Genomic DNA, 27,401 nt, shown 5'->3' with positions numbered 1-27,401 from the left:
TCAAAGACCTAAAGATTAGGCCTGAGACAATAAGTCTTTTGGAAGAGAATATAGGCAGTACACTCTTTGACATCAGTTTCAAAAGAATCTTTTCGGACACTATAACTCCTCAGTTGAGGGAAACAATAGAAAGAATAAACAAATGGGACTTCATCAGACTAAAGAGCTTCTTCAAGGCAAGGGAAAACAGAATTGAAACAAGAAAACAGCTCACTAATTGGGAAAAAATATTTACAAGCCACTTATCCGACAAAGGGTTAATCTCCATAATATACAAAGAACTCACACGGCTTAACAACAAAAAAACAAACAACCCGATCAAAAAATGGGCAGAGGACATGAACAGACATTTCTCAAAAGAAGATATGAATATGGCCAATAGACACATGAAAAGATGTTCATCATCGCTAATCATCAGGGAAATGCAAATCAAAACTACACTAAGATATCACCTTACCCCCGTTAGATTGGCAAAAACATCCAAAACCAAGAACGACAAATGTTGGAGAGGTTGTGGAGAAAGAGGAACCCTCATACACTGTTGGTGGGAATGCAAACTGGTACAGCCACTATGGAAAACAGTATGGAGATTTCTCAAAACGTTAAAAATAGAAATACCCTATGACCCAGCCATCCCATTACTGGGTATCTATCCTAAGAACCTGATATCAGATATCTCAAGAGTCCGTTGCACCCCTATGTTCATCGCAGCATTATTTACAATAGCCAAGACGTGGAACCAGCCTACATGCCCAGAAACTGATGATTGGATAAAGAAGATGTGGTATATATACACAATGGAATACTACTCAGCCATAAAAAAAGACGAAATTGGCCCATTCACAACAACGTGGATGGACCTCGAGGGCATCATGTTAAGCGAAATAAGTCAGTCAGAGAAAGACGAACTCTATATGACTCCACTCATAGGTGGAAATTAGTATATTGAGAAGGAGATCTGATCGGTGGTTACCAGGGAAAAGGGGGGGTGGGGGGAGGGTACGGAGGGGGAAGTGGTGTACCCACAACATGACTAACAAAAATGTACAACTGAAATTTCACAAGCTTGTAATCTATCATAACATCAATAACAAAAAAAAAAAAAAGAAAAAAAAGAAATTCCAGGCTAATGTGTTACCTTCAAAGAGTGAATTTGAAGCAACTCCTCCCTCTTTTCCAAGAGATAATTTCGTGGAGGAGGAAAGACAAGCCTGGTTTCATATTTGAGATACAGGGTCTTACCTGACTTGGTTATATTTAGAATTTCAGCCCAATCAAAAGAACAAAAACAAAAAGAATTGGAAAGAAGAGCCAAGGAATGCAAAAAAATAATCACACAGCATAATTATTAGCAAAGATTTATACTCCAGAATATCAGGAACATCTACAAAAATCAGTAAAGACATCCAAAACAACAGAAAAATGGGCAAGAAATATAAACAAGCAGTTCAGAGAACAGGAAATCAGAATGGCTAACAAACATACACAAAAATGCTCAACATCACTAGTAATACAAGTATACAAATTAAAAAGTTATTTCACATCCAAGAAGTAAGCAAACAATTTAAAATCTAACAATAACAAATGCTAGCAACAATAGGAACTCTCATACTTTTATTGTGGGAACCTAAATTAGCAATTTGGCAATATCTAGCCAAACTAAAAGTCCATATACCATAAAATATGACATTTGCTGCAGGTACCTGGGAGATCCTTTATGAAGTTAAGAAAGTAATCTAACGGTTTTTACAGATGTGGCCTCTATATAAAATTCCTAAACTGTCTCTCATGGCGAATACTGTTCCCTAGTCAAATCCTGCTGGTCCTTTAGCGCCCAAATACTCTTAGTTCCAAGCCTCCCAGAAGGTTTCCACTGGCCTGGCTAACACTGAACCATCCTTATACCACTGGTTCCCAAACTTGTCTGTATGTTGGACTCAAAGCCCAGACCACACCTCAGACCAAGAAAATCACAATCTCTGGAGGTGGGGTACAGACATCAGCATTTTTTGAAGTTCGTCAGGTGATTCCAAGGAGCAAACAAGTTTTGGAACCACAGCCTTACACTATTAAATATCACTTATGTGAGCCACTCAAAATATGGCAACTTCAAATATTGCTTGGTTTTCATGTCTCCTACAAAAATGTAAGCTGTTTAAGGTCAGGTACAAAAACCTAGTATAGTGGAATGTATGGAAATGCAAAAAATTACTGACATTGGTTCTCAAGTGAGGGGTAACTTGGCAATATCTGGAAACATTTTTGGTTGTCACAAGTTGGAGGAAGGAGATATTACTGACGCCCAATGGGTAGAGACCAAGGACGCTGCTAAACATCCTATACTGCACAAGACAGCCCCTCACCTCCAACAAAGAATGATCCAGCCTGAAATATCAACAGTACCAAAGTTGAAAAACACTGCCCTAGAGAACAGCAAGCATTGCAGAGCTGATTTAAAAGTATATAAATTGGCATACAAGCAAAAAGAAAAAGATCATTAAGAGTTTATAATATGAGAACTTCTATAAACTCTACTTCCTCTTCCATGGCCCTGAAAATAAAAAGTTTCTTGAGCTAAGTTACTAAGCATTCTCCAGAGAAAAGGCACATGCACACTGAAAAGAAACCCTGAATGATTCTCATCAGGCTCCTCAGGAGGCTAACCTGCCCCTCATTCCCCACATCCCACCACTAAACAGAAGCCCAGAACTTTGTTGAATGAAACAATAAATTAACTATAGGAGTCAGTAACACCTGTTAAGTGTGGCTAAAATATTAGGTTCAATTCACATATTAGGATTCAACAAATTTTTAATTATTATGACGAGCTGTTCTGATTTTCCTGTTTTACACCCTCCCCACCTCTCCCTCACACATTCCTTAATCTTGTTCAGTATGTTAGTTCTAATTTTACTCATAATCAACCAAGACAAGACACTTCTTATACAGCTGTGGTTGTTAACTAAAGCTCAAATTTGCAATCCTCTGGTGATATTTATAAATTATTGATACCTAGCCGCCTCCCTGCTCCTCCCCGAATTCTGATTTAGTTAGTCTGGGTGGGACTCAGGCATTGGGGTGCATTTAACACCCCCAGTGTTATCCCAACATGCAGAGAGGGTTGAGAACCATTGACCTAAAGATGCATATAATCCAGCAACTGCTTCATTATCCCAAATTGGCTAGACCAAGTTTCTTTCATTTCCAAAAAATAAGTGACTGTGGAAGAGGAACATTTTCAGTTAGCAAATAATCTTCAGGTATAAAAAAGAAGAATATGAATATGATACTTTCCTAAGTGCACATCAAATTACATACATACTAGAAACCAGTTGGAAAATAGGGTTTAATGTTATACATCGCTTTATAAACATCTTAGCAAGCATATCTGTGTTTCTGTAAAACAACTAATAATTTTAAATTTTGGAATAAGAAGCTATTAAGAACCAGTGTTTAGCTTAATTGTAACTTTGTGGCAATTCATTTTTCCCCAAATATTACTTCTAAGGTAAAACAGCCTTGACTAAAATACCAGGTATGACAAAGGCCCGTTTACAAATAGTTACCTCAATCACAGGGGTCTCAGCAATAGCAGTAAGAATGACTCTGCTTGCCAAGGCTTCTGATTGTACTATTGTCTCCGGATCTGCTGAAAATGGCCAAGAGGCAACACTGAATGTACATCTGAAAATCCCAGGATCAGATGGTATGAAAAGTACTTTTATCTCTTCTGTGGCATGAGGTCTTATGATGACTTTATTCTTGAAAACTAAACAACGATATGCTGAAAGATCCACCTTAAAAAAAAAAAAGTCACATGGCTCGTTAAGAAATGCCCTGACATTGAAAATCAAAAGTTCAACTAGGAAAAGTGACATCAGCATCATGGTGGAGTGATCTCTTCCCTTAGACTCTCTCCCCTAAGATACAATGAAAAGGACATTCATAACCCAACAGAGGACATTACACAACACAACAGACATCTGAGAGATCCACACAACCATACGTCTGAAGGTGGAGGTGCTGGCTCCCCAAGGAGGAAGTGGAAGGAGGTAAGGGGAGCTCCTCTCCCTCCCTGGCAGCAATCCAGGGTGTGGGACTGCGTGTGGCCCTGCAAGAAGAGTGGGCAGGGGCAGCTCTCGTCCAGAATGCCTTCACTCTCCAAGTTGCTTCCCAGTCATGAGAAAGCCCCACACAGAAAAAACCAAGCAACTGTGAGGGTTTCTTCATCAAGCCAGCACACCAGGAGGGTAGATAGTGAGGGCAGAGCAAGAAAGTCCCAGGGATCATACACGCGAAAGAAAGCACCCTGCTACCTGTACCAGCTTCGTAGGATGGCCAAAGCAAGGGACTCACAACAGTGTCCATGTACATACATTTATAAAGTGGCAGCAGCGAGCGGGCAATCGCAGACTGGCCCTGGCAGCACAGATTAAAAAAGACAGGCACAGAAACCAGGGATCACAATGGGCTCAGAATACACAGATCCTGCTCTCCAGTGGCAGCAAGTGGAATCTGTGATCAGATACTTCCACTATGAAAAGGTACAAATCCACTCCATCAAATAGTATGAAAAGGTACTTAAACATTCCAGATCAGAAGGAAAACAACAAGCACCCAGAAATCAATCCTGAAGGCACAGAAATTTACAATCTAAATGACAGAGAATTCAAAATAGCTATCGTAAAAAAACTCAATGAGCTACAAGAAAATTCAGAAAGACAGTTTAATGAAATCAGGAACAAAATTAATGAAATTAATGAACAGAGGGAATTCTTCACAAAAGAGATTGAAACTATAAAGAAAAACCAATCAGAAATGTCAGAGATGAAAAACACAATGAATGAGATAAATTACAATCTGGAGCCCTTGAACAACAGAGCTGATATTATGGAGGACAGAATTAGCAACTGGGAGGACAAAAATATAAAAATGCTTCAGAGGAAGGAAGAAAGAGAACTAAGACTAAAAAGAAAAGAAGAAATTCTCTGAGAAACATCTGACTCAATTATGAAATGCAACATAAGGATTATGAGTATTCCAGAGGGAGAAAGGAGCAAAAGCTTGTTCAAAGAAATAATAGCTGAGAACTTCCCAAACCTGGGGAAGGAGCTGGAAGCACAAGTAAAAGAAGCTAATAGAACTCCTAATTACATCAATGTAAAAAGACCTTCTCCAAGGTATATATTAATAAAACTGGCAAAAGTCAATGACAAAGAAAAAATATTAAGGGAAACAAGGCAGAAGAAAATAACATACAAAGGAACCCCTATCAGGCATTCAGTGGATTTCTCAGCAGAAACCTTACAGGCTAGGAGAGAGGGGAAAAATATATTCAAAATTCTGAAAGATAAAAACTTTGAGCCAAGAATACTCTATCCAACGAAAATATCCTTCAGATATGATGGAGAAATAAAAACTTTCCCAGACACAAATGCTGAGGGAGTTCATCGCCACAAGACACCCCCTTTCAAGAAATGATCAAGAAGGGACTCATACCTGAAAAAAAAAAAAAGAAAGAAAGTGTTTACAAAGCTTTGAGTGAGGAGATAAATAGGCCAACAAAACCAGAAAACTGCAGCTCTCTATCAGAACAGGTTAGCAAACAACTATAACATGAAAGATAAAGGGAAGGAAAACATCAAAAATAACTATAATCTTGTCATTTTAACTACAAACTCACAACACAAAACGGAATAAATTGTGACAATAACAACTTAGAGGGGGAAGAGGAATGGGATGGAACCTGCTTAGACTAAGGAAATAAGAGGCTATCAGAAAATGGACTATCTCATCTACGAGATTTTTAATCCAAAACTCACATTAACCACTGAACAATCAGAACAGAGACACAAATAATAAAAAAAGAGAAAACGGAGGAAACTATCACAGAGAACTACCAAACATAATTAGCAGTCTGAAATACACAGGACAAGAAACAAGGGAAATACAGAATAACTGGAAAACAAGTGATAAAATGGCAGATTAAGCATTCATATCTCAACTATAACTCTAAATGTAAATAGACTGAAGTCTCCAACGAAAAGACACACAGTGGTTGGGAGCTGGCCCACTGTTCATGGGTTGAAATCCCAGGTGTGGACCTGGGCACTACTAATCAAGCCATGCTGTGGCAGCATCTCACATACAAAATAGAGGAAGACTGGCAACAGATGTTAGCTCAGGGCCAGTCTTCCTCACCAAAAAAATAAAGGTAAAAAATAAATACAAAGACAGAATGGCTGGATGGATTAAAAAACAAAACTCAACATTAAGCTGCCTCCAGGAAATATCTCTCAGCTCTAAAGACAAACACAGGCTCAGAGTGAAGAGATGGAAGATGATACTCCAAGCTAATGGCAAACAAAAGAAAGCAGGTGTTGCCATACTGAGACAAAGTAGACTTCATGATAAAAAAGACAATAAGAGACAGAGGAGCAGTATATAATGATAAAAGGGATACTCCACCAAGAAGACATAACACTTATAAATCTATATGCATCCAACACAGGAGCACCAAAGTATAAAGCAACTATTAACAAACCTAAAGGAGACATTAACAGCATCACACAGGGGACCTTAACATCCCATTTACATCAATTGATAAATCATCCAGACAGAAAGTCAACAAGGAAAACAGTGGCCTTAAATGAAAAACTAGACTATATGGACTTAATAGATACATAGAGAACACTCCATCCCAAAACAGCAGAATACACATTCTTCTCACGTGCACGTGGAACATTCTCAAAGACACACCATATGTTGGGAAACAAGACAGGCCTCAATAAATTTAAGATTAAAATCATATCAAGCATCTTTTCCAACCATAATGCTATGAAACTAGAAATCAACTATAAGAAAAAAGCTGGGAAAGTCACAAATATGGAGACCAAACAACAGGCTACTGAACAACCAATGGATCATTAAAGAAATTAAACGAAAATTTTAAAAATATCTAGAACAAAGGAAAATGAAAATACACCATACCAACTCATATGGGATGCAGCAAAACTGGTCCTGAGAGGGAAATTCATAGCAATACTGGACCACCTTAACAAACAAGAAAAATCTCAAATAAGCAATCTTACACTACACCTAACATAACTAGATAAAGAAAAACAAACAAAGCCAAAAGTCAGCAGAAGGATGGAAATAATAAAAATTAGAGCAGAAATAAATGAAATTGAAACCAAACGAACAGTAGAAAGGATTAACGAAACTAAGAGCTAATTCTTTGAGGAGATAAACAAAATTGACAATTAGCCATACTAAGAAAAATAGAGAGAAGTCTCAAATAAATAAAATTAGAGATAAAAGAGGAGAAATTACAATACTTACCACAGAAATACAAAGGATTACAAGAGCACACTATGAAAATCTGTATGCAAACAAACTGGACAATCTAGAAGAAACAGATAAATTCTTAGACTCTTACAACCTCCCAAAACTGAATCAAGAAGAAATAGAGAGCCTGAATAGATCAATCACCAGTAACAAGATTGAAACATGTAATCAAAAACCTCCCCAAAAATAAAACTCCACCCAGATGGCTTCTTTGGGGAATTCTACCAAGCATTTAAAGAAGATTTAATACCTATCCTTCTCAAATTATTCCAAAAAATGGAAGAAGATGGAACATTTCCTAACACATTTTACAAGACCAACATCACTCTGATTCCCAAGTCAGACTAGGACAACACAAAGAAAGAAGACTACATGCCAGTATCACTGATGAACATAGATGCAAAAATCCTCAACAAAACATTGGCAAATTGAATACAGCAATACATTAAAAGGATCATATGCCATGATCAAGTGAGATTTATGCCAGGGATGCAGGGATGGTTCAACAGCCACAAATCAATCAATGTGACACACTACATTAATATAACGAGGAATAAAAATCATGATCATCTCAATAGATGCTGAGAAAGCATTTGACAAGATGCAACCTCCATTCGGGATAAAAACTCTCAATAAAATGGGTATAGAAGGAAAGTACATCAATATAATAAAGGTCATACATGACAAACACACAGCCAACATCATACCCAACAGGGAAAAACTGAAAGCCATCCCTCTGAGAGCAGGAACAAGACAAGGGTGGCCACACGTGCCACTCTTATTCAACGTAGTACTGGAGATTTTGGGCAGAGTAATTAGGCAAGAAAAAGAAATAAAGGGTATCTAAACTGGTATTGAAGAAGTGAAACTTTCGCTGTTTTGCAGACGACATGATTTTATATACAGAAAACCCTAAAGAATCCATCAGGAAACTATGAGAAATAATCAACAGCTGCAGCAAAGTTGCAGGGTACAAAATCAACTTACAAAAATCAGTGGTATTTTTATCCTCTAATAACAAACTAAGGGAAAGAGAACTCAAGAATACAATCCTATATCCAGTTGCAACAAAAATAATAAAATATCTGGGAATAAATTTAATCAACAAGGTGAAAGACCTATACACTGAAAACCATAAAGTGTTACTGAAAGAAACTGATCATGACATAAAGAAATGGAAAGATATACCATACATAGGGATTGGAAAAATAAACATAGTTAAAATGTCCATACTACCTAAAGCAATCTACAGATTCAATGCATTCTCAATCAGAATCCCAATAACATTGTTCACGGAAATAGAACAAGCAATCCTAAAATTCACATGAGGCATCAAAAGACCCGAAATAGCTAAAGCAGTCCTGAGAAAAAAGAAGAAAGCTGGTGACATCACAATCCCTGACTTCAAAGTATACTACAAGGCAATAGTAATCAAAACAGCATGGCACTGGCACAAAAACAGACACACATATCAATGGAACAGAATTGAAAGACCAGAAATAAATCCACACACCTATGGACAGCTAATCTTCAACAAAGGAGCCAAGAACACACAATGAGAAAGAAAAGTCTCTTCCATAAATGGTGTTAAGGAAATTGAACAGTCACATGCAAAAGAATGAAAGTAGACCATTAACTTTTGCCATACAAAATAATTAACTCAAAATCGATTAAAGACTTGAAGGTAAGATGTGAAGCCACAAAACCCCAGGAAGAAAATATAGGCAGTATACTCTTTGACATCGGTCTTAGAAGGATCTTTTCTAATACCATGTCTACTTGGGCAAGAGAAACAAAAGCAAAAATAAACAAATGGGACTTCATCAGACTAAAGAGCTTCTGCAAGGCAAAGGCAACCAGGAACAAAATGAAAAGACAACTCAGCAACTGGGAGAAAACATTTGCAAATCATATATCCAACAAGCGGTTAATCTCCAAAATATTTAAAGAACTCACGCAACTCAACAACAAAAAAACAGACAACCCGATCAAAAAATGGGCAGAGGCTCTGAACAGACGTTTTTCCAAAGAAGATATACAGATGGTCAATAGGCACATGAAAAGATGTTCAACATAACTAATGATCATGGAAATGCAAATCATCACTACAATGAGATACCACCTTACACCCATTAGAATGGCTATAATCACCAAGACAAAAAATAACAAACGTTGGAGAGGATGTGGAGAAAAGGGAAGTCTTATACACTGCTGGCGGGAATGCAAACTGGTGCAGCCACTACGGAAAACAGCAGGGAGATTTCTCAAAAAATTAAAAATAGAAATACCGTACAACCCTGCTATCCCACTACTGGGTATTTATTCAAAGAACTTGAAATCAACAATTCAATGAGACTTATGCACCCCTATGTCCACTGCAGCATTATTCACAATAGCCAAGATGTGGAAGCAACCCAAGTGCCCATAGACTGAAGAATGGATAAAGAAGATGTGGTGTATACACACACACACACACACACACACACAATGGAATACTTCTCAGCCATAAAAAAAAGACAAAATTGTCCCATTCCCAACAACATGGATGGACCTTGAGGGTATTATGTTAAGCGAAATAAGCCAGACAGAGAAAGACAGACACCATATGATTTCACTCATATGTGGAAGACAAACTTACACACAGACAAAGAGAAGTGTTTAGTGGTTACCAGAGGGGAAAGGGGTTTGGGGGGTGGGCATAAGGGGTTAAGGGGCAGATTTATATGGCGACTGACAAATAATAATGCACAACTGAAATTTCACAATGTTATGAACTATTGTGACCTCAATTACAAAAAAAAGTAGAATCAACTTGTTTAACATCCCTTTTGACAGTCACTCCAACTACCAAATGTAGACACTACCTCTTCAAAAATACCCAAGTCTTTTAACTCATTATTCATAAAGTCCAATCAGTCAAAATTATCAAGACTTAAGAGGATAAGTTATCCATACCCTCACTTTCCTTGAAAAGGGCACTGAAAATGGCAGTGCTTCACAGCCCTGTACCTCACCCTAGGACCTGGTTTCTGTACCTCTGTAATGGAGGGGCTTTGACTGATCTCTAAGATTCCTCATCAGGCCTCCACGTCTACAATTATGTCTCACTCCAACCCCTCCCTCCTCACTGTAAATGAGGATCTTCTTTTCTACTCCCACTTCAGAGACAACATTACTTCCTACATGCCCAATTTCTCCTCCTTCCATTCTCAACTCTTTTCTCCAACCACCTGCTTTTCCTCTAACCTCAGGATCAGAGAAGAAAGACCAGGAAAAAGGGAGAGAAAGAGTAGACACAGTCTTATTTTATCAGGTAAATAAAGGTTATTACTAGGAGGTAAGAGGGGAGAGTAAACCCATCTACTGATGTTTGTCTCTAAGTAGCAGTCGCAAAACCAGGACATTCCAAAACAGGAACTGCTGACCATATTTCCCACCCTCCCTATTCACTGATTTTCAAATGGTCATTGGAATCAACGAAAGGCGATTTAGAGTCTGGATCTTTAGCAGCTGTTAACTGCTAACTGATCAGGTGAGAAACCCTTGCTCTAACAGTTAATGCGAAAACTGTATTTCCAGGTATTTCCAAAGATCATATACAAACATGATCAGATAAATTAGTCAAAAATATTCCACTGGGGCCAGCCTGGTGGCGCAGCAGTTAAGTTTGCTTGTCCCGCTTTGGTGGCCCGGGGTTCGCCGGTTCAGATCCCGGGTGCGGCCATGGCACTGTTTGGTACGCCATGCTGTGGTAGGCATCCCACATATAAAGTAGAGGAAGATGGGCATGGATGTTAGCTCAGGGCCAGTCTTCCTCAGCAAACAGAGGAGGATTGGCAGCAGTTAGTTCAGGGCTAATCTTTCTCAGCAAAAAAAAAGGGGGGGGGTGGGAGACTCCACTTACTAAATGTAGGCATAGGTCCCAAGAGTAACTTGTTTCTTTGTTTTTTTTGATAAATGACAGTAACTTACATTCAATTCCATTTAACAAAACTGAAAAGCAGAGATCAGAAATCAGAGCTTTCAGTTAAAGGTGTAAATGACAACACTGAAAGCATATTTACATGATTTTATAAATAAATGACAATGAAATATAATGATTAGTAAGTAAACAATAATAACTGATGGAAAATGAGCAACACATTCAGATTTCACTTCTTACACTAGAAGCACAACAACAAAGGGATGACTGAGAAAAAAAAGATACCATTCCAACAATTCTGTACAAGGTATGGGGAGGGGGGCATACTCTGTAATATAAAAAGAAGAACTAGAACAAGGAGAAATCCAGCATTAATCATAATCCAATAGCTAAGTCAAAGAAGAGAGACACAGAAAGCTTACCTTTTCACCATTAACACTAACACTGAGAACCCCAATGCTGACTTGCAGCCAGCGGTCAGTTGGATTAAGTACACTAAGATGGGTTTGTGAAGCAATGCCAACACAGCAAGCGTGAGGAAACTTCAGCTCCTCAGGTACTCTTACATTTCCTGGGAAAAATAAAGCATAGTCAAAATGCAAGTTATATCAAACACTTGACTCAAAGCACAATTGGTTAAATGAAAATTTCTATATAAGACTATCTGTTTATACCCAAGAGCTATGGTATAACATGCCCCAAGTCTTTAGGAGGCCTTGAGACTGTATACGCCTCAGTGAGGCTGGCCAGTAATTTTTTCCTGCTGCATCCAGCTGATGAAGAACAATAACTAAAATTGATCGAACTCACAGTTTACTGCTAATCAACTCTTACATATTACTACCTATTAGTAATCTCTTCCTTTTTTCTCTCACAAATATAAGCCACTGGAACCTAATAAGAAATGAGAGGCTCTAACTTGAATTTTTACTACTACAACCAATCTTTTCTCCACCCTTCTGCAGTTACTCTGAAATTTCCTTCAGAAGAAAGGGCAGAAAAGAAGACAGCACTCCAGTGGCCATGTGCACTGTGCCAGAAAAAGAACAGCGCCCAGCTCTGCTCAGCAGAGTGACTGTCAACAAGAGGACAGGGGGCAGCGCAGCCACTACAGACAAGAGCAGAAGGGTGCTGTCTCTCACTACCGCAACAGTTACCCCGCAAAAGGCTTACAAGCTAGAAGGAGACTCACTCCTTCAGGGAAGCAACCCTAAACTGGACATTTCCTAATTGAAAGAATAACAGAAATCCAAGTGCAAAGCACAAGAGAGAGACAAGAAACAAAGGCATCAGGGGTTTCATCTGCATAAGTTCTCATGTTTTTCTAAGGCCACTTCAGGGTCCCTTGCACAGAAATGTGTTACGGTCTCTGTTCCAAACTCAGGACAAAGCAAAAAACTTTCGAGACATTTAGGTCAATCAGTATCTCCTTGAAACAAACTAGATTTATGGTCTCATTTGAGAAAACTCAACTTTTAAATAATAGCAAGCAAAAATAATCATCAACAGAGAAAAAGAATCTTACCAAATCCTGATGTCATCCCTGAATCCCATGGTTTGATTCCTTGATTTGCACCAACAGACTGCACAGGAAAAGGTTTTGCTGTACTTAGAAGATTCTGATTTAAGGCATTAGAATATGGGTTACAAAGAGAAGAGGTACCCATCAATCCAGAGCCAATATTTTGTCCTAGACAAATGCCCACAGCCACCGAGTTCTGAACATGCTCTCCTGTGACAACAGGATAAGGATAACTTCCTGAGAATCCACAGACTGCGGCAGTGCCAGCATGGCACTGAGGCAAAGCAACATCTCCAGTTGAAGGTAGTGTTCCCAAATACTGCTGGGCTAAGGGAGCTGCAGTAAAAGAATGCCGAGTCAAGAGTGTAGGAACTGTAGTGGGCACATTCTGCATCTCAGGAAAAGAACCACAAGCCACAGTGCTGGGAACAGCAGCACACTGGTTTCCAGAGGCCACCTGATGAGGAACCTGGCCACCTAATGCACTGTCAGCAGTTGACGGATCTTCAGAAGTTCCTTTTTCACCTTCGTTCACAGATGCCTGACGTGATACAGGGAGGCGTGGCATCACTGACACAGCCAGGTGGCTGAGACCTGACTTGCTCAGTAGACCCAGGTTGATCTGGTCCAATTCACTGGGGTTTGAGGTCAAACCTACCACATTGGTTTCTGATAGATCTCTACTTTTGCAGGAGAGATCATTACCCAATCTAAAGTTAGGTTTTACATCTTCGGGTTTGCTACTCAGAGAAGTAGTTTCAGTCACTTTTTCTGTATCCAAGTTTTTCTGGATAGTATATGATAATGTTCTTTTTTTTCTACTTTGAAATGGACCTTTTTCTCTCAACTTTTCCACACCCTTTTCCTCTGATAGAACTGGACTGGCTTGAACAATTGTGGTGCTCAACTCATCGGTGATATCACTCTGCGTGTGACAAAAAATGTTTAGAAATAATCCATAGATAAACTGAATATTACAAATTAAAACCATGCTGATATAACTTCAAATAAAATAATAAAGAGATCTACATGAGATTAATTCTGAAAAAAGTTGCCTTACACAAGGAAAAGTAGTTTTACAGCTGTGAAGTACACGATTAAAAGTTAGAAAGTGTGCATTCATTGTTTTATAGAAATAATTATGAGGAGACTAAAGAGGAGGCATACACCAATTACATCTCTGAAAAATTTACATAAAGGACCAGAGACAAGTAATTTTTTGCAAATTTAAGGGATTTTTCCTGTAACTGTATAATAAAAATTTAAGTAAATTAATAACAAAGGAGTATGGGGCGAGCAAGCTTCCCAATGATATCAACATGAGCTTAGGAAGCAATGCAAAGCCAGGTCACAGGTTCTCTCACCCCCATTATTTGTTCACACTGTTGTTATGCTTGAAGATGCTAATTTTTATGAGCATTGAGTCTTCTCCAATGTGTAAGCTTATGTGGTTCTGTTTTCTTAAGGATGAAATAATAGCCATAGTCAATGTTCATACAGTCATTTCTTTATAAGGCATCACCTTGGGGGTGACATCTACAGCTTTGGAGGGTAGACCAGCCGGAATTTACACACAACTTAAGATACACTTGACCCTCACTGATTATTCTTGGTACTTGGTTTGCAAATTTCTCCTGGACCAAAGCTTTAGAAACAAAGACATTGATAAATACCCAGATTATTTGTCAGTCATCATCATCAAGAAATCAATCATTAAACAGAAATAAACAGCAGCCTGCATGTATTCAGTGGTGACTTCTTGGTGCCAAGCCCGGTCCTCACATCACTGTCTCTCCTTACAAATGAAGAAATAGGCTTGGGGAGGTTATAATCTATATCAGAAAGTAGCAAAGGAGAGGCCATCTGACTCCACAATTCAGCTCTTAATCACTATGCTAAGAACATAGAGACCCAATATCTAACAGCATCATCAAAAAGACAGCTTTCAATGAAATGGGTACACTGATTTGTCCAACATGATGTCGTGTTTAGTAACTTTAGTGGATATATTTAGTAATAGCTGGGTGGAGAAGGCCTCTATTGCATACTCACAACAGTCATATTCAGCTCATTAACAAACAGTAGTCACATTTACAAAACACACACACAGATAATAAAATTCTAGCTTCTCCTACACAAATCTCAGATCTACCTATTTCTCTCCCACCCCCACTGCCACTACCTCAGTCCAAGCCTGCACTATCTCTCGCTTGACTGACTACAGTAGCCTTATGTCAAATCTTCCTGGTTCTGATCTTGCCCCTCCTCAACACCTCCACCACACTGCAACTGCAATGAGCTTTTAAAACTTCAACACAGATCATATCAGTGTCCTGCTTAAGAGCCTTCAAACTCCCAAATTTTACATCCTAGACTCTTCATGGTTTGGCCTCTCCTCCTTTCCTCATGTAGATAGATTTATGGCAGCCATTCCATTCCAAACTTCACAGAGTCTCTCAAATGCAGTGTGTATTTCATAATTCCATGCCTTCTCCCATTTGTTTGTCTGCTTCCTCCCTGCCTAATTCCAAGTAGTCCTGCAAAATATGACTTCAATACATTACCTATCCCTTCCATAAACCTTTGCTGAACTCTTTTGCCACCTGCCAGTCAGATTTTTAGTAACCTCCTTCTGAATCCCCACAGCATAGGTCTATCAAAGTGCATTTCATTACACAGTGTGTCTTGTGTGCCCTCCACCAGACTGACAGCTTTTGGAGGGCAGATACTAAAATATTTATACTTCTAGTGCCTACCCAGCATGAGTAGCTGTTTAATCAAAACACGTACACACACATATTCATCTTACAGGTAAAACAGCAACAGAAATTATATAGACCTGAACTTCAGTGTGAGTCCTATATCAGTAACACTTTGGAGCCAGAAGCCTTACTAAAGAAATAAAAAAAGAACTACCCACCTTATGGTCTTCAAGGCCATGATCTGAGGTCATGGTGGGACATGTGCTCTCTTGTTCAGACACATAAGTAAGCCTGCTCACACTAGCCTGTGGACACATCAACTGAGACAACTCACTTTCACAGGCGGGCATCTGATGATGAGCTGCTGAACCAACAGACTCTACAGCACACCTGAAAGAGAATACCTCGTGATCAGAGCTATCCATTCCTTTACTCAACATTATCTACACTAGCAAAAAGCCATTCCTGCTTGCCCACAATCTTGTTAATCTACAGCCTCTGCTCTAGGTGGCATGTAGAGTAACTCAACCATGGATTCAATTTTTTACACTTAATTATATAAATCATAAATTATATTCCTATTGAATGAAGTATCTGGCAAGCTACTGTAAAAGAAAAATGCTGTGCATTTTCATTAATAAATTCCATGTACAGTCACATAATGTTAACCACTCATTCAATAAAAGTTTATTGAATACCTGACACAGAGCAATAAGCAGAGTATCCAAAAATTCCTGCTCTCAAAGAGCAAAGATAAAAAAAAGAATCATGTGGATAAGTGCAAAGAAATGAGAAAAGTAGGGGTCAGCCCTGTGGCCAATTGGCTAAGTTCCTGTGCTCCACTACAGCGGCCCAGGGTTTTGCAGGTTCAGATCCTGGGCGCAGACGTGGCACTGCTCGTCAATGCATGTTGAAGCGACATCCCACATAGCACAACTAGAGGCACTCACAACTATAATATACAACTATGTACCGGGGGGGCAGAGGGGGGGGGCTTTGGGGAGAAGCAGAAGAAGAAGAAAAAAAAAATAAAGACTGGCAACCGATGTTAGCACAGGTGCCAATCTAAAAAAACAAAAAAAAAAAGGAAAGAAATGGGAGAAGTAATATACCGCTGATAGGAATATAAAGCGGTACAACTTTTGGTTGAGCAATTAAGCAATGCATATCAAAAGCCCCTTGACTCAGATACTCTACATCTAGGAACTAATCCTAAGAAAAAAATTAATGCTAATTATAAAGACTGCTAAAAGGATATGTCATCATATATCACTATCGATAATAAAGTAGGGAACCTTAAATGTCATACAGGAAGAATTAGGCTATGGAAATTATGGCACAAACACACAATAAAACACTATGCAGCCATTTTAAATCATGCTACTGAATATTATCCTTTGACTCAGAAAGATATTCACAATACATTAAGTAAAAATAAAAAATTAGAAAGCAATGAATAGTAAGATCCCACATCAATTTAATACATGTGCCATATTCTGTTAGTCAATACTCATCACAAGGTCAGCCCTATTCAAGGAGAGAGACTGCACCTCGTGAGGAGAAGTGGCAAAGTCACACTGGACAGGAAATTGTCGCAGCCACCTCTGGAAACACTTGCTGCACCTACTGAACACTCTGCCATTTAGTTTCAATTCAGCCCTTAATTGACTGAATTTTACCCCATCACTTTTTTGCACAAAGTTCAGAATAGTCAGCTTGGCAATGAACACAGACAGAAAATTCTGTTTTGAATTTTGGATTTTCATAAAGCCCCAAATCAAGACAGTATTGGCAAAATACTAGTTAGTGAATTTCTAACCAACGGAGACAAAATATTAACTAAATTGCTCCGGGCCTATTTTAGCCACTGTATAACATGCACTCTACCTGGGTTCCTGTATGCACATGCACACACATGTGCATACATACACAGACACCATGATACAGCATGAAAAAAGTTCTGGGTTACTGGGGTGATGTGTTGTATTAGTCTATCTCCTTTGGTTAAAAGGAACAAATGCATTTAGGATGTATTACCTCAAGTAACAAGAAGTGAACTGTAAGAACACATGGAAGTAAGAGGAGAGAAATTTCAGTCAAGATGTCCGACTTCAAAGGAATCCAAAAACTGCCAAGGTGCAGTCACACCAAGTCTCAAAGGCAGTTCTGGAATCAGAAACTCTAAATCAGCTCTATGGACCTGCTGGAAACTAAGCCACAGCAAAACTTATCAGATGAAGTGCACTCACCAAAAAAATGTTGCCACTGAACAAATGAAAATTCTGACCAATATTTCACCATGAATATAAAAAAACTTAATGGAATATGAGCTGGCCGAAACCAGGAAAAAAGTAGAACAAAAATATCAAACCCATTTTACCACAACAAAAAAGTACAAAGAGGATTTCAATAAAAATAAGTGAATACAAAATTAGAGCCTACATTCGCAGCAATGAAAAGCATAGTTGATGCTACAGAAAATCAGAGACGTAAAGGATAAACATTGGAACAGCTATCCCACAATACAGAGCGAATATATACAGAAAGGAAACTCAGGAAAGAGCAAATGTTCATGGATGACGAGAGAAAGGAGGATCAAGTAATGGGCAACCAACATACTCAAAAGGAGGAGGGAATAAGTGGAACACAGACAGTAATCAAAGGTAATAGAAAATAAAACTCCCCTCAGTTGTAGAAGGAACTGTGTATGCAGAGATTATCATAATCCAAGAAAATCAACTGAAAGCACATTCATTTGAAGTTGATGAGGCAAAAATGAGAGAAAGCAATAGTAGGAACATAAAAATGAAGCCAGAAATTAGGCTTAGACAAAAACACATATTGTGCGACAGGAGAATGGATAAACAGAATGTGGTATATTCATGCAATGGAGTACCACACAGCAATCAACACAATGAGCTGCTGATAAATCTACTGCAACAACAGGATGAATCTCAAAAACACATTAAGTGGAAGAAGCTGGACACACAAAAATGTTCTAATATGATTCCACTCACATGAAATGCAAGAACAGATAAAACTAAACCACAGTGATACAAATCAGAAAGTGGACGCCAGAGCAGGGGTGGGAGGAAGGAGGAGAACTGATTGGAAAAAAGCAAGGGATTTTTACTGGGGTGATGTAAACAGTCTATATATTTTAGGGGGTGGTGTTTAAACAGGTGTACGTAAGTGTCAAAAACTCATTGAATGGGGCCGGACCAGTGGCATAGTGGTTAAGTTTGCACACTGTGCTTCCGCAGCCTGAGGTTAGCAGGCTCAGATCCCGGGGGTGGACGTACACATCACTCGCCAAGCATGCTGTGGTGGCATCTCACATATAAAATTGAGGAAGACTGGCATAGATATTAGCTCGGGGACAATATTCCTCAAGCAAAATGAGGAAGATTGGCGACAAATATTAGCTCAGAGCCAATCTTCCTCATCAAAAAAAAAAAAACCTCATTGAATGACACCTTTAACATCTGTGCATTTTATTATATGTTAATTATATATAGATAAAAATATAATATAACAATGCATACTGTGAAATCCTAAAACTGGGTTAGGAGTGGGCCAAAAAATGACAGTAAGCTTGCTAGCAGGCTAAACTGTGTCCCTGAAAGGATTCACGGATTAGTCTACATGCCATATACTGAGGAGATCTCAACTAGTATTTGCTTTGCCAACTATAGCAAAAAACATATGTTAAGCAACTCAGCAACACAACATCACTCTCATTTCATCTTCCCCAGGCATTTTAGTTCAGAGTACACTTACCCTCTTATAAGTTGGCCTTTTCTCATTAAGTCCCATTGTTTTGCCCCAAGCTGAGAGGTGAGGGTGCAGGTGTTTGGCTAGCCTACCCACATGGAGTAAGATTACCAATTCCATGGTCATATTAAAAGGTAAACATGATGCCCTCATTCAAAATACCTCACCATATGCCAAGTTCATGAGAAAGTTTGGCATCCACTCCCACAGGTGTGCTTCCTAAACTTAATGAATAAGTATATTTTCTCAGGAGCACAAGAAAAAACAGGTGGGTCCAAGAGTGAGAGACCATCTGGCCCAGCATTTTGTTTCCGATCATGCAGTAAAGGGCAGTGTGAAGGAAAAAAATCATAAAGTTGTAAGTCTTCTAATATAATAATAATAATAGGCATTCTCATAGTTTTTATTAAAAGCCTTCATATACAATTAAAAACTATCAAAACCAAAGAAAACAGGATGAAATTGGGAAGTACACGGGGGAAAGACACATTGCAAGAAACACCATAAGGAATCTAGATTTTAGAAATGTGATGTGCAAATGAAATGAAACAAGAAAGAAAGAGGCAGATCACTGTGATGATGGAAAAGTTCTGTATCTTTTTTTTTTTTTTTAAAGATTTTATTTTTTCCTTTTTCTCCCCAAAGCCCCCCAGTACATAGTTGTGTATTCTTCGTTGTGGGTTCTTCTAGTTGTGGCATGTGGGACGCTGCCTCAGCGTGGTCTGATGAGCAGTGCCATGTCCGCGCCCAGGATTCGAACTAACGAAACACTGGGCCGCCTAAAGCGGAGCGCGCAAACTTAACCACTCGGCCACGGGGCCAGCCCCAAAAGTTCTGTATCTTTGATTGTGATGATGGTTACACAAATTCACACCTGTGATAAAATGACACTGATTTCTACCCACATGTTGCACCCATGACAAGTTCTTGGTTGTGATCCCATGCTATAATTATGTAAGATGTAACTATTGGGGTAAACTAGGTTAAGGGTACACGAAATCTCTCTATACTATCTCTGCAACTTATTGTGAAGCTATAATTATCCCAAAATAGAAAGTTCTTAAAGAAAGGATTAAAGAGAAAATAAATGCACAAGTCAGGAAAAATAGATCCCACATATGCATCACTGGAGTTCCTGGGGGCAGTAGGGGTTAGAGCAGGACCAATATTTTAACCAATAGTACAACAGAAACTTTCTTAAATAAGAGATTATTTGAATCCACATATTGAAAGAGTATGCTGTGTGATATGGCAAAGTAATCATGAAGACTCAACATAGAGATACAGCCTAATAAAATTACTAGACTTGAAAGATAAAGTATCTTCGGCATAAGCTTACCAAAAGATCAAGTCAATTCTGAGGTAAAAAGAATTAGGGTAGCCTCAGATTTCCCTCCTGTATTCATTAGAGACAGTAAAGCAATCTCTACAAGCAACTTAAGAAAGCGTAAGCCAAAGATTTCAAAGTCATGCTGTCCTTCAATTACAAATGCCGCAGATCAACTTTTGAACATAAAAGAGCCTAAGGAATATTGCTCCCTCAGCCCTTCTCTGAACAAACTACCACAGGACACACTTCAGTCAACCAAGAGGGGAAATATCTGATGGCAAGAACTGAATACATTAAACTGTAAAACAAAAACTAAACAAGTATAGGGTACAGTGATAAACCACAATGTGAATGAAATGTCAATGTAGAAATTACATAACTAAAAAAAAGTGAAAAGAGAAAGAACATGAGAATAAGTTCACTAAATGTCTCATTGGTAACAGACGGTGTTACAGGTTGAGTTGTGCTCCCCAAAAAAGATATGTTGAAGTCCTAACCCCCTACACCTGAGAAAGTGACCTTATTTGGAAATGGGGTCACTGCAGATGTAATTAGTCAAGATGAGGTCATAGTGGAGTAGGCTGGGCTGTTAATTCAATGTGAATGGCGTCCTTATTAAGAAGAGAGAAATTTGGACACAGATACAGATGGTAGACAGCCCTGTGATTACAGAAATGCATCTACAAGCCAATGGACATGTAGGGCTAACAGAAGCTGGAAGAGGCAAAGAAGGACTCTCCCCTAAAACCTTCAGAGAGAACATGGCCCTGGACTTCTAGCCTACAGAAGACGAGACAATAAATTTCTGCTGTTTTACGCTACCCAGTTTGTGGTATTTTGTTATGGCAGCCATGGGAAACTAATACAGTTGGGAATCAAAGAACATCATTTAAAAACTGAGAAAACAAGTGTCAGAAGTAGAAGAACATTTAACAATACAAAATTAAACACTTAAAAATAATTTTAGAGACAAATATGAGTGGGGAGAAGAAGGAGGAAAAACCCCTGGATGACATCGATGATGACACATCATAGTCAGATGACCTTCACATTTGGTTGGGCTGAATGACTTGGAATGTCCTTTAAAATATGAACTTAATTGTTAAAACAAGAGGTGGCTGTGTATATGAAAAAGTGTTTCAAAATGAGGTATCTAGAAGGAGTCATTGAAGCAGGAGAGAATTAAGCTCTCCATTGATATTTAGCTCTAACTTACCCATACCATTTCAAATGAATATGCAAAATTTCAATGGTACCTTGGGAAACAACAGGGAACTGTGAAACCAAATATAACATCAATTTTTTCAAAATATTGATCATTTTTGAGAATTTCACTGTTTAGGTAAATTTTTCTGTTTAATAAAATCTTTCAGGGCCAGCCCAGTGGCCTAGTGGTTAAGTTCAGTGTGCTCTGCTTCAGCAGCCCAGGCTCGGTTCCCCAGTGCAAACCTGCACTGCTCTGTTAGCAGCCATGCTATGCTGGAGGCACACATACTAAAAACTAGAGGAAGACTGGCATAGATGTTAGCTCAGGGTGAATCTTCCTCAGGACAAAAAATCTTTCAATAGAGAAACACATAAAAGATCTTTTATAAAGCCATAAAAGAAAAAAGTCATAAATTTAATAAAATAAACTTTCTGTATGGCAAAAAATACAAGTAAAAAATATTCTAAAGACTAGTAATTATAACTCATATCACAAATAAAGGGCTATTTATTCTCCCTAATACATCGAGGGCTCCTAGAAATGGAGACAAAAAAGACTAACAAGGGGGCTGGCCCAGTGGCATAGTGGTTGGGTTTACGCTCTGCGTCAGCAGCCCGGGGTTTGCAGGTTCAGATCCCAGGTGCAGACCTAGAACTCCTCATCAAGCCATGCTGTGGAGGCATTCCACATAAAATAGAGGAAGACTGGCACAGGTGCTGGCTCAGCAACAATCTTCCTCAAGCAAAAAGAAGACTGGCAACAGATGTCTGCCCAGGGCCAATTTTCTTTGCACACAAACTAAAAAAGACTAAGAATTCATAAGAAAAATGGACAACAAACATGAATAGTTATTGATAGAAAAGGAAATACAAATATAGATGAAAAGATGCCCATCATCACTCAAACAATATGAATTAAAGTTATATTGAAATACTATTTTTCTCACCTATCAGATTAGATTGTCAACAATCCGAAAGTGTGATAAACAGTCTTTTGGTGAAGCTGTGGGGAAATAGGCCCTCTCCTAAACTGTTGGTGGAAAATTAAATTAACACAACCTCTATGGAGGGGTTTTACTAATATAAATGTGAACATGAATGTATATATAGTCTTGTGTCACATAACAACAATTCAGTCAATGATGGACCACACATACAATGGCACTTCCATAAGATTAGTATCATATAGCCTAGGTGTGTAGGAGGCTATATCGTCTAAGTTTGTGTAAGCACACTCTTATGATTTTCGCACAATTATGAAACTGCCTAACAATACATTTATCAGAACATATCCCTGTCATTAAGAGACATGTGAATGTACTCTTTGACCCAACAATCTCATTTCTGGGAACTACAGATATATTTGCACATGTCCATAGTAACTATAATACAGATGAAGCTGTAATGAATAACTTTATAGGGCAAAACATAAGAAGTGTGTAAAGGACTCTATGTTTAGTGTAAAAACGGATGACAATAAGAATATATATTTAGGGGCTGGCCCAGTGGCGCAGCAGTTAAGTTCGCTCATTCCGCTTCTCAGCGGCCCAGGGTTCGCTGGTTCGGATCCCAGGTTGTGGATACGGCACTGCTGGGCAAAAGCCACGCTGTGGTAGGCATCCCACATATAAAGTAGAGGACAATGGACACAGATGTTAGCTCAGAGCCAGTCTTCCTCAGCAAAAAGAGGACGACTGGCAGTAGTTAGCTCAGGGCTAATCTTCCTCAAAAAAAAGCAAAACCAATATATATTCATATTTGCTTTTCTTTTGTTGCTAGTGCCATTGAGTTGATTCCAATTCCCACCAACCCGGTGTACAGCTGAGTGGAACCCTGCCCAGTCTTTTGATGCCATCCTCTCATCTTCTGTTGCTATATCAGACAATGCTCTGCTGCTATTCATAGGGTTTAATGGCCAATTTTTTTGGAAGTGGGTGGCCAGGTCCTTCTTCTTAGTCTGTCTTAGTCTAGAAGCTCTGCTGAAACCTGTCCACCATGGCTGATCCTGCTGGTATCTGAAATACTGGTGGCATAGCTTTCAGTATCACAGCAACATGCAGCCACCACAGTATGACAACTGACAGACAGGTGGTGTGGTTCCCTGACCAGGAAACAAACCCAGGCCATGGCAGTGAGAGCTCCAAATCTTAACCACTAGACCACCAGGGCTGGTCATATTTGCTTATACACACATAAAGAAACTCTAGAAGAATAGCTAAGAAACTAATAACAGCTGGTGAAGAAAGTAATAACATGGTGAAGGGATTGGGGAACCAGGCAGACGAGGAACAGCTTAATGGAGGAAATATACACAGCACATCTATACGCAAATACACGTATGTACATTTGATAAAGCAATAAATTTACACTGTTCAAAAGTTATATATACATACACACATATATCTATATATGTGTATAATTTTTGAAGAATGTTACCTTACAGCCTTTTTGAAAAATTAAATTTTAAAAAGTTCTTATAACTGGAAGGTTAAGTTAGTTTATAGCTTGGGTTAAAACCTGTGAAATATTAGGATTCTTATTTTAACCCTTGAAAAAGAATTTTACCAATTTCATTAGTATTAAAAATGTAAATTAAGACTATAAAATAAAAAAAATCCAAAAATATAAGTTATTTAAAATTCTGATAGGAAAACAGTGTGATGGACACTCTCATCATACATTGATAGTAAGAGTGCAAGTCTCTAAGACACTTTGCAAAAATAATTTGCTAATATAGAGAGCCTTAAAATATTCCTACTCCGGTAATTTCACTTCTAGGTATCTATCCTAACGAAATCAGTCAAAATACAAAACAAAATTTTTATAAGCCAAGTTGTTCATCTCAATATCATGAAAGTGGCAAAATATAATAGAATACTTAGTAAGAATTCACCAGAAGCCTCAAATAAACCATGACAGATTCATTAGGCAGTCTGTAACATTACTAATTTTCTTTTAAATACAGCAAATTATTATAATAAATGAAAGAAACAGAGTATAAACATTTGCACAGAAAAATGGCTTGAAAGAAATCCACAAAATATTTACAATGGTTACCTTTGAGAGATGAACCTACAGATGATTAATTTTCTTCTTTATATTTTTTCTATACTGAGCATGTATTTTTATTATTAAAAAAAAAAAGGTAAGCACCTACCCGGATAAACTTGTTCCAGAAATTTCACTAGGAGAAGAATGACTCAGTGGAGAAGTTGAAGGTCTGAAGCTATCCTGGTCATCCTCTGAGCCATGTCCACCATGCTCAGGAGAGGGATTTTTCAAATCTATGAGAAAGGTGTATTGTCTAATGAGAACAGAAAAAAAACAAAAAAACAGCAACCACTCTGTAATTTTATAAATGTGATCAATTACTCTGACACTTACCAACATTTTTAGGTGAGATTGTGAAATGTTTATCAAAAGTTATATGCTTTTCACTGTTGCTTGTTTCACTAACATACTCATTTTGCCTCTGATTTTCTCTATTACTTTGTATTTCTTCACACTCTTCTGACAGCCAAAGGGATGCTTTTCTGGAGTTCCGTACTAATGAATAACTATTAGACGTTGGAGTGGACACTGAGGTAGCTTTTTCACTGTTACCAACATCTGGTAATTTGCTGTCAATGGAATATGGCTTCACATCAACTACTGTGTTCTCATTCTCTCTTATATTTCTAAGAATCGAATTTGAAGAATTTATTGTTTTAAATGATTCCTGGTTCTCACTCTCTTCGTTTTCACCAGAAAAAAGAGCTGCTGTATTTTCTTCTGGCTTCCTTACACGTATATTAGTAGTATCTAACTCCACTGTATGGATGTCTTGTGTAGTCCGTTCTTTTGGCAAAGATAAATCACAAATACCAGACATATCAGCTCTTGAAAAATCACCTTCAAATCTACTAACTTCTGTTTTTTTAAGGTATTTCTCCATATCAAATATGCTGGATCCATTAGTTTTTTCTAAATCATTAGGTAAGAAATGAGACACAATGGAATAGTCCTTTTGTTTATCATCTTCCTGAAAAGTCTTCTCTCTGGTTTTATTTGAAAGCGCCTTCATCATGGCAGCAAGCTGGGAGGGATCAGTATTCACTGATGCATTTGCAATGGCTGAGGCAATGGTGCTTATCCTAAGTACAGAATCACCATCATCAGGTAGTTCACCTCTGTATCTTTGAGGTTTGCTGTTCATGAAGAATGTGTCCTAGAAATGTGAAAATTTACATCAGATAAACTTACCTCAGTTCCAGACAGGTACATATTAGTTTAATCTTTATTTCTAAGTACTACATGAGATTAAACAGCAGCAAGAAATTAATGGTACACCAGTTAAGTATCCTAATGAAAAAAGATAGCTATTATCAACTTTAACTTAGAGTACTGCGTTACTTACAAAATCAGATTATCAATTGTTAAAAAAAAATCTTCAAGAGCTAAATAGATGCTAAAACAGAATTAGAGAATAATTTAAAACCAAGAAATTAGGACACTGTGATAGAAAAACCATTGAGACACTTTGTTTGCAAGTATAATTCTAGGTAATTTCATTCACCTGTTAGAATTATTTATAAGCAAGACATAAATAGGAACCATGGATAAAAAACTGAAATGGAACCAAAAGCAAAGAAACATAAACCTATTTAATATTAAAAAACGCAAGTTAAGACTTCTGCCTCAAGCAATAGTAGATTAAGTAATGCAAACCAACTCTTGCTGAGAGCAATTAGAATGGGACAACATATCCAAAGGCATCTCTCAGAAGGCACTAGAGAGCTAAAAAAGGAGTAAAAAACTATGGGGCCAAAATCTAAGAGAAGAAAGGTCCCAGAGAGATCAGCCCAGTAATAAGGATGCTTTCCCCTAGGGGATCTGCTGTTTCACGAAGAGGCATCTGACTTCGTAACACATTCTATGAGGCCAACACCACTCTGATAAGAGAGCCTGACAAGGACAGCACGAAAAAGGAGAACTACAGGCCAATATCACTGATTAATATAGATGCAAAAATTCTCAACAAAATTTTGGCAACCTGAATTCAGCAATACATCAAAAGGATCATACATCACGATCAAGTGGGATTCATACCAGGGACACAAGGATGGATGACATCTGCAAATCAATCAACGTGATACACCTCATCAACAAACTGAGGAATAAAAACCACGTGATCATCTCAATAGATGCAGAGAAAGCATCTGACAAGATCCAACAGCCATTTATGATAAAAACTCTTAACAAAATCGGGATAGAAGGAAATTACCTCAACATAATAAAGGCCATATATGACAAGCCACAGCCAACATCATACTCAATGGGCAAAAACTGAACTCCATCACCCTGAGAACAGGAAGGAGACAAGGACGCACTCTATCACCACTTTTATTCAACATAGTACTGGAGGTTTTGGCCAGAGCAATTATACAAGAGAAAGAAATAAAAGGAATCCAAGTAGGCAATGAAGAAGTGAAACTCTCACTGTTCGCAGACGACATGATCTTATATATAGAAAACCCCAAAGAATCCACTGGAAAACTATTAGAAATAATCAACAACTACAGCAAAGTTGCAGGGTATAAAATGAACTTACATAAATCA

The 27,401-nt window shown here is 38.2% G+C and overlaps 1 protein-coding gene across 11 annotated transcripts in view; it reads right to left on the bottom strand.

Annotated features, from left to right (window-relative positions):
- CEP192 (centrosomal protein 192) overlaps window positions 1-27,401 on the bottom strand; it is a 121,105-nt gene that overhangs the window by 47,054 nt on the left and 46,650 nt on the right. For 9 of the 11 annotated variants that reach the window (XR_011504548.1, XM_070513492.1, XM_070513490.1 and 6 more), the window contains 7 exons: window positions 25,188-26,010; window positions 24,961-25,087; window positions 15,712-15,883; window positions 12,795-13,716; window positions 11,692-11,840; window positions 6,991-7,053; window positions 3,567-3,797 (listed from right to left, as the gene is read on the bottom strand). Coding sequence is in view for 10 of the 11 variants with exons in the window: in XM_070513492.1 (XP_070369593.1) it covers window positions 3,567-3,797; window positions 6,991-7,053; window positions 11,692-11,840; window positions 12,795-13,716; window positions 15,712-15,883; window positions 24,961-25,087; window positions 25,188-26,010 (2,487 nt within the window). In the remaining variant the exon portion in view is untranslated. The remainder of the gene's footprint in view (window positions 1-3,566; window positions 3,798-6,990; window positions 7,054-11,691; window positions 11,841-12,794; window positions 13,717-15,711; window positions 15,884-24,960; window positions 25,088-25,187; window positions 26,011-27,401) is intronic. The other 2 variants (XM_014837307.3, XM_070513493.1) reach the window with 1 other exon arrangement.

The sequence above is a fragment of the Equus asinus genome, chromosome 7 (assembly GCF_041296235.1).
Source record: "Equus asinus isolate D_3611 breed Donkey chromosome 7, EquAss-T2T_v2, whole genome shotgun sequence".
Lineage (NCBI taxonomy): Eukaryota > Metazoa > Chordata > Mammalia > Perissodactyla > Equidae > Equus > Equus asinus.
Note: the sequence above shows the minus strand (reverse complement) of the source record. Positions and strands in the feature narration are given on the sequence as shown.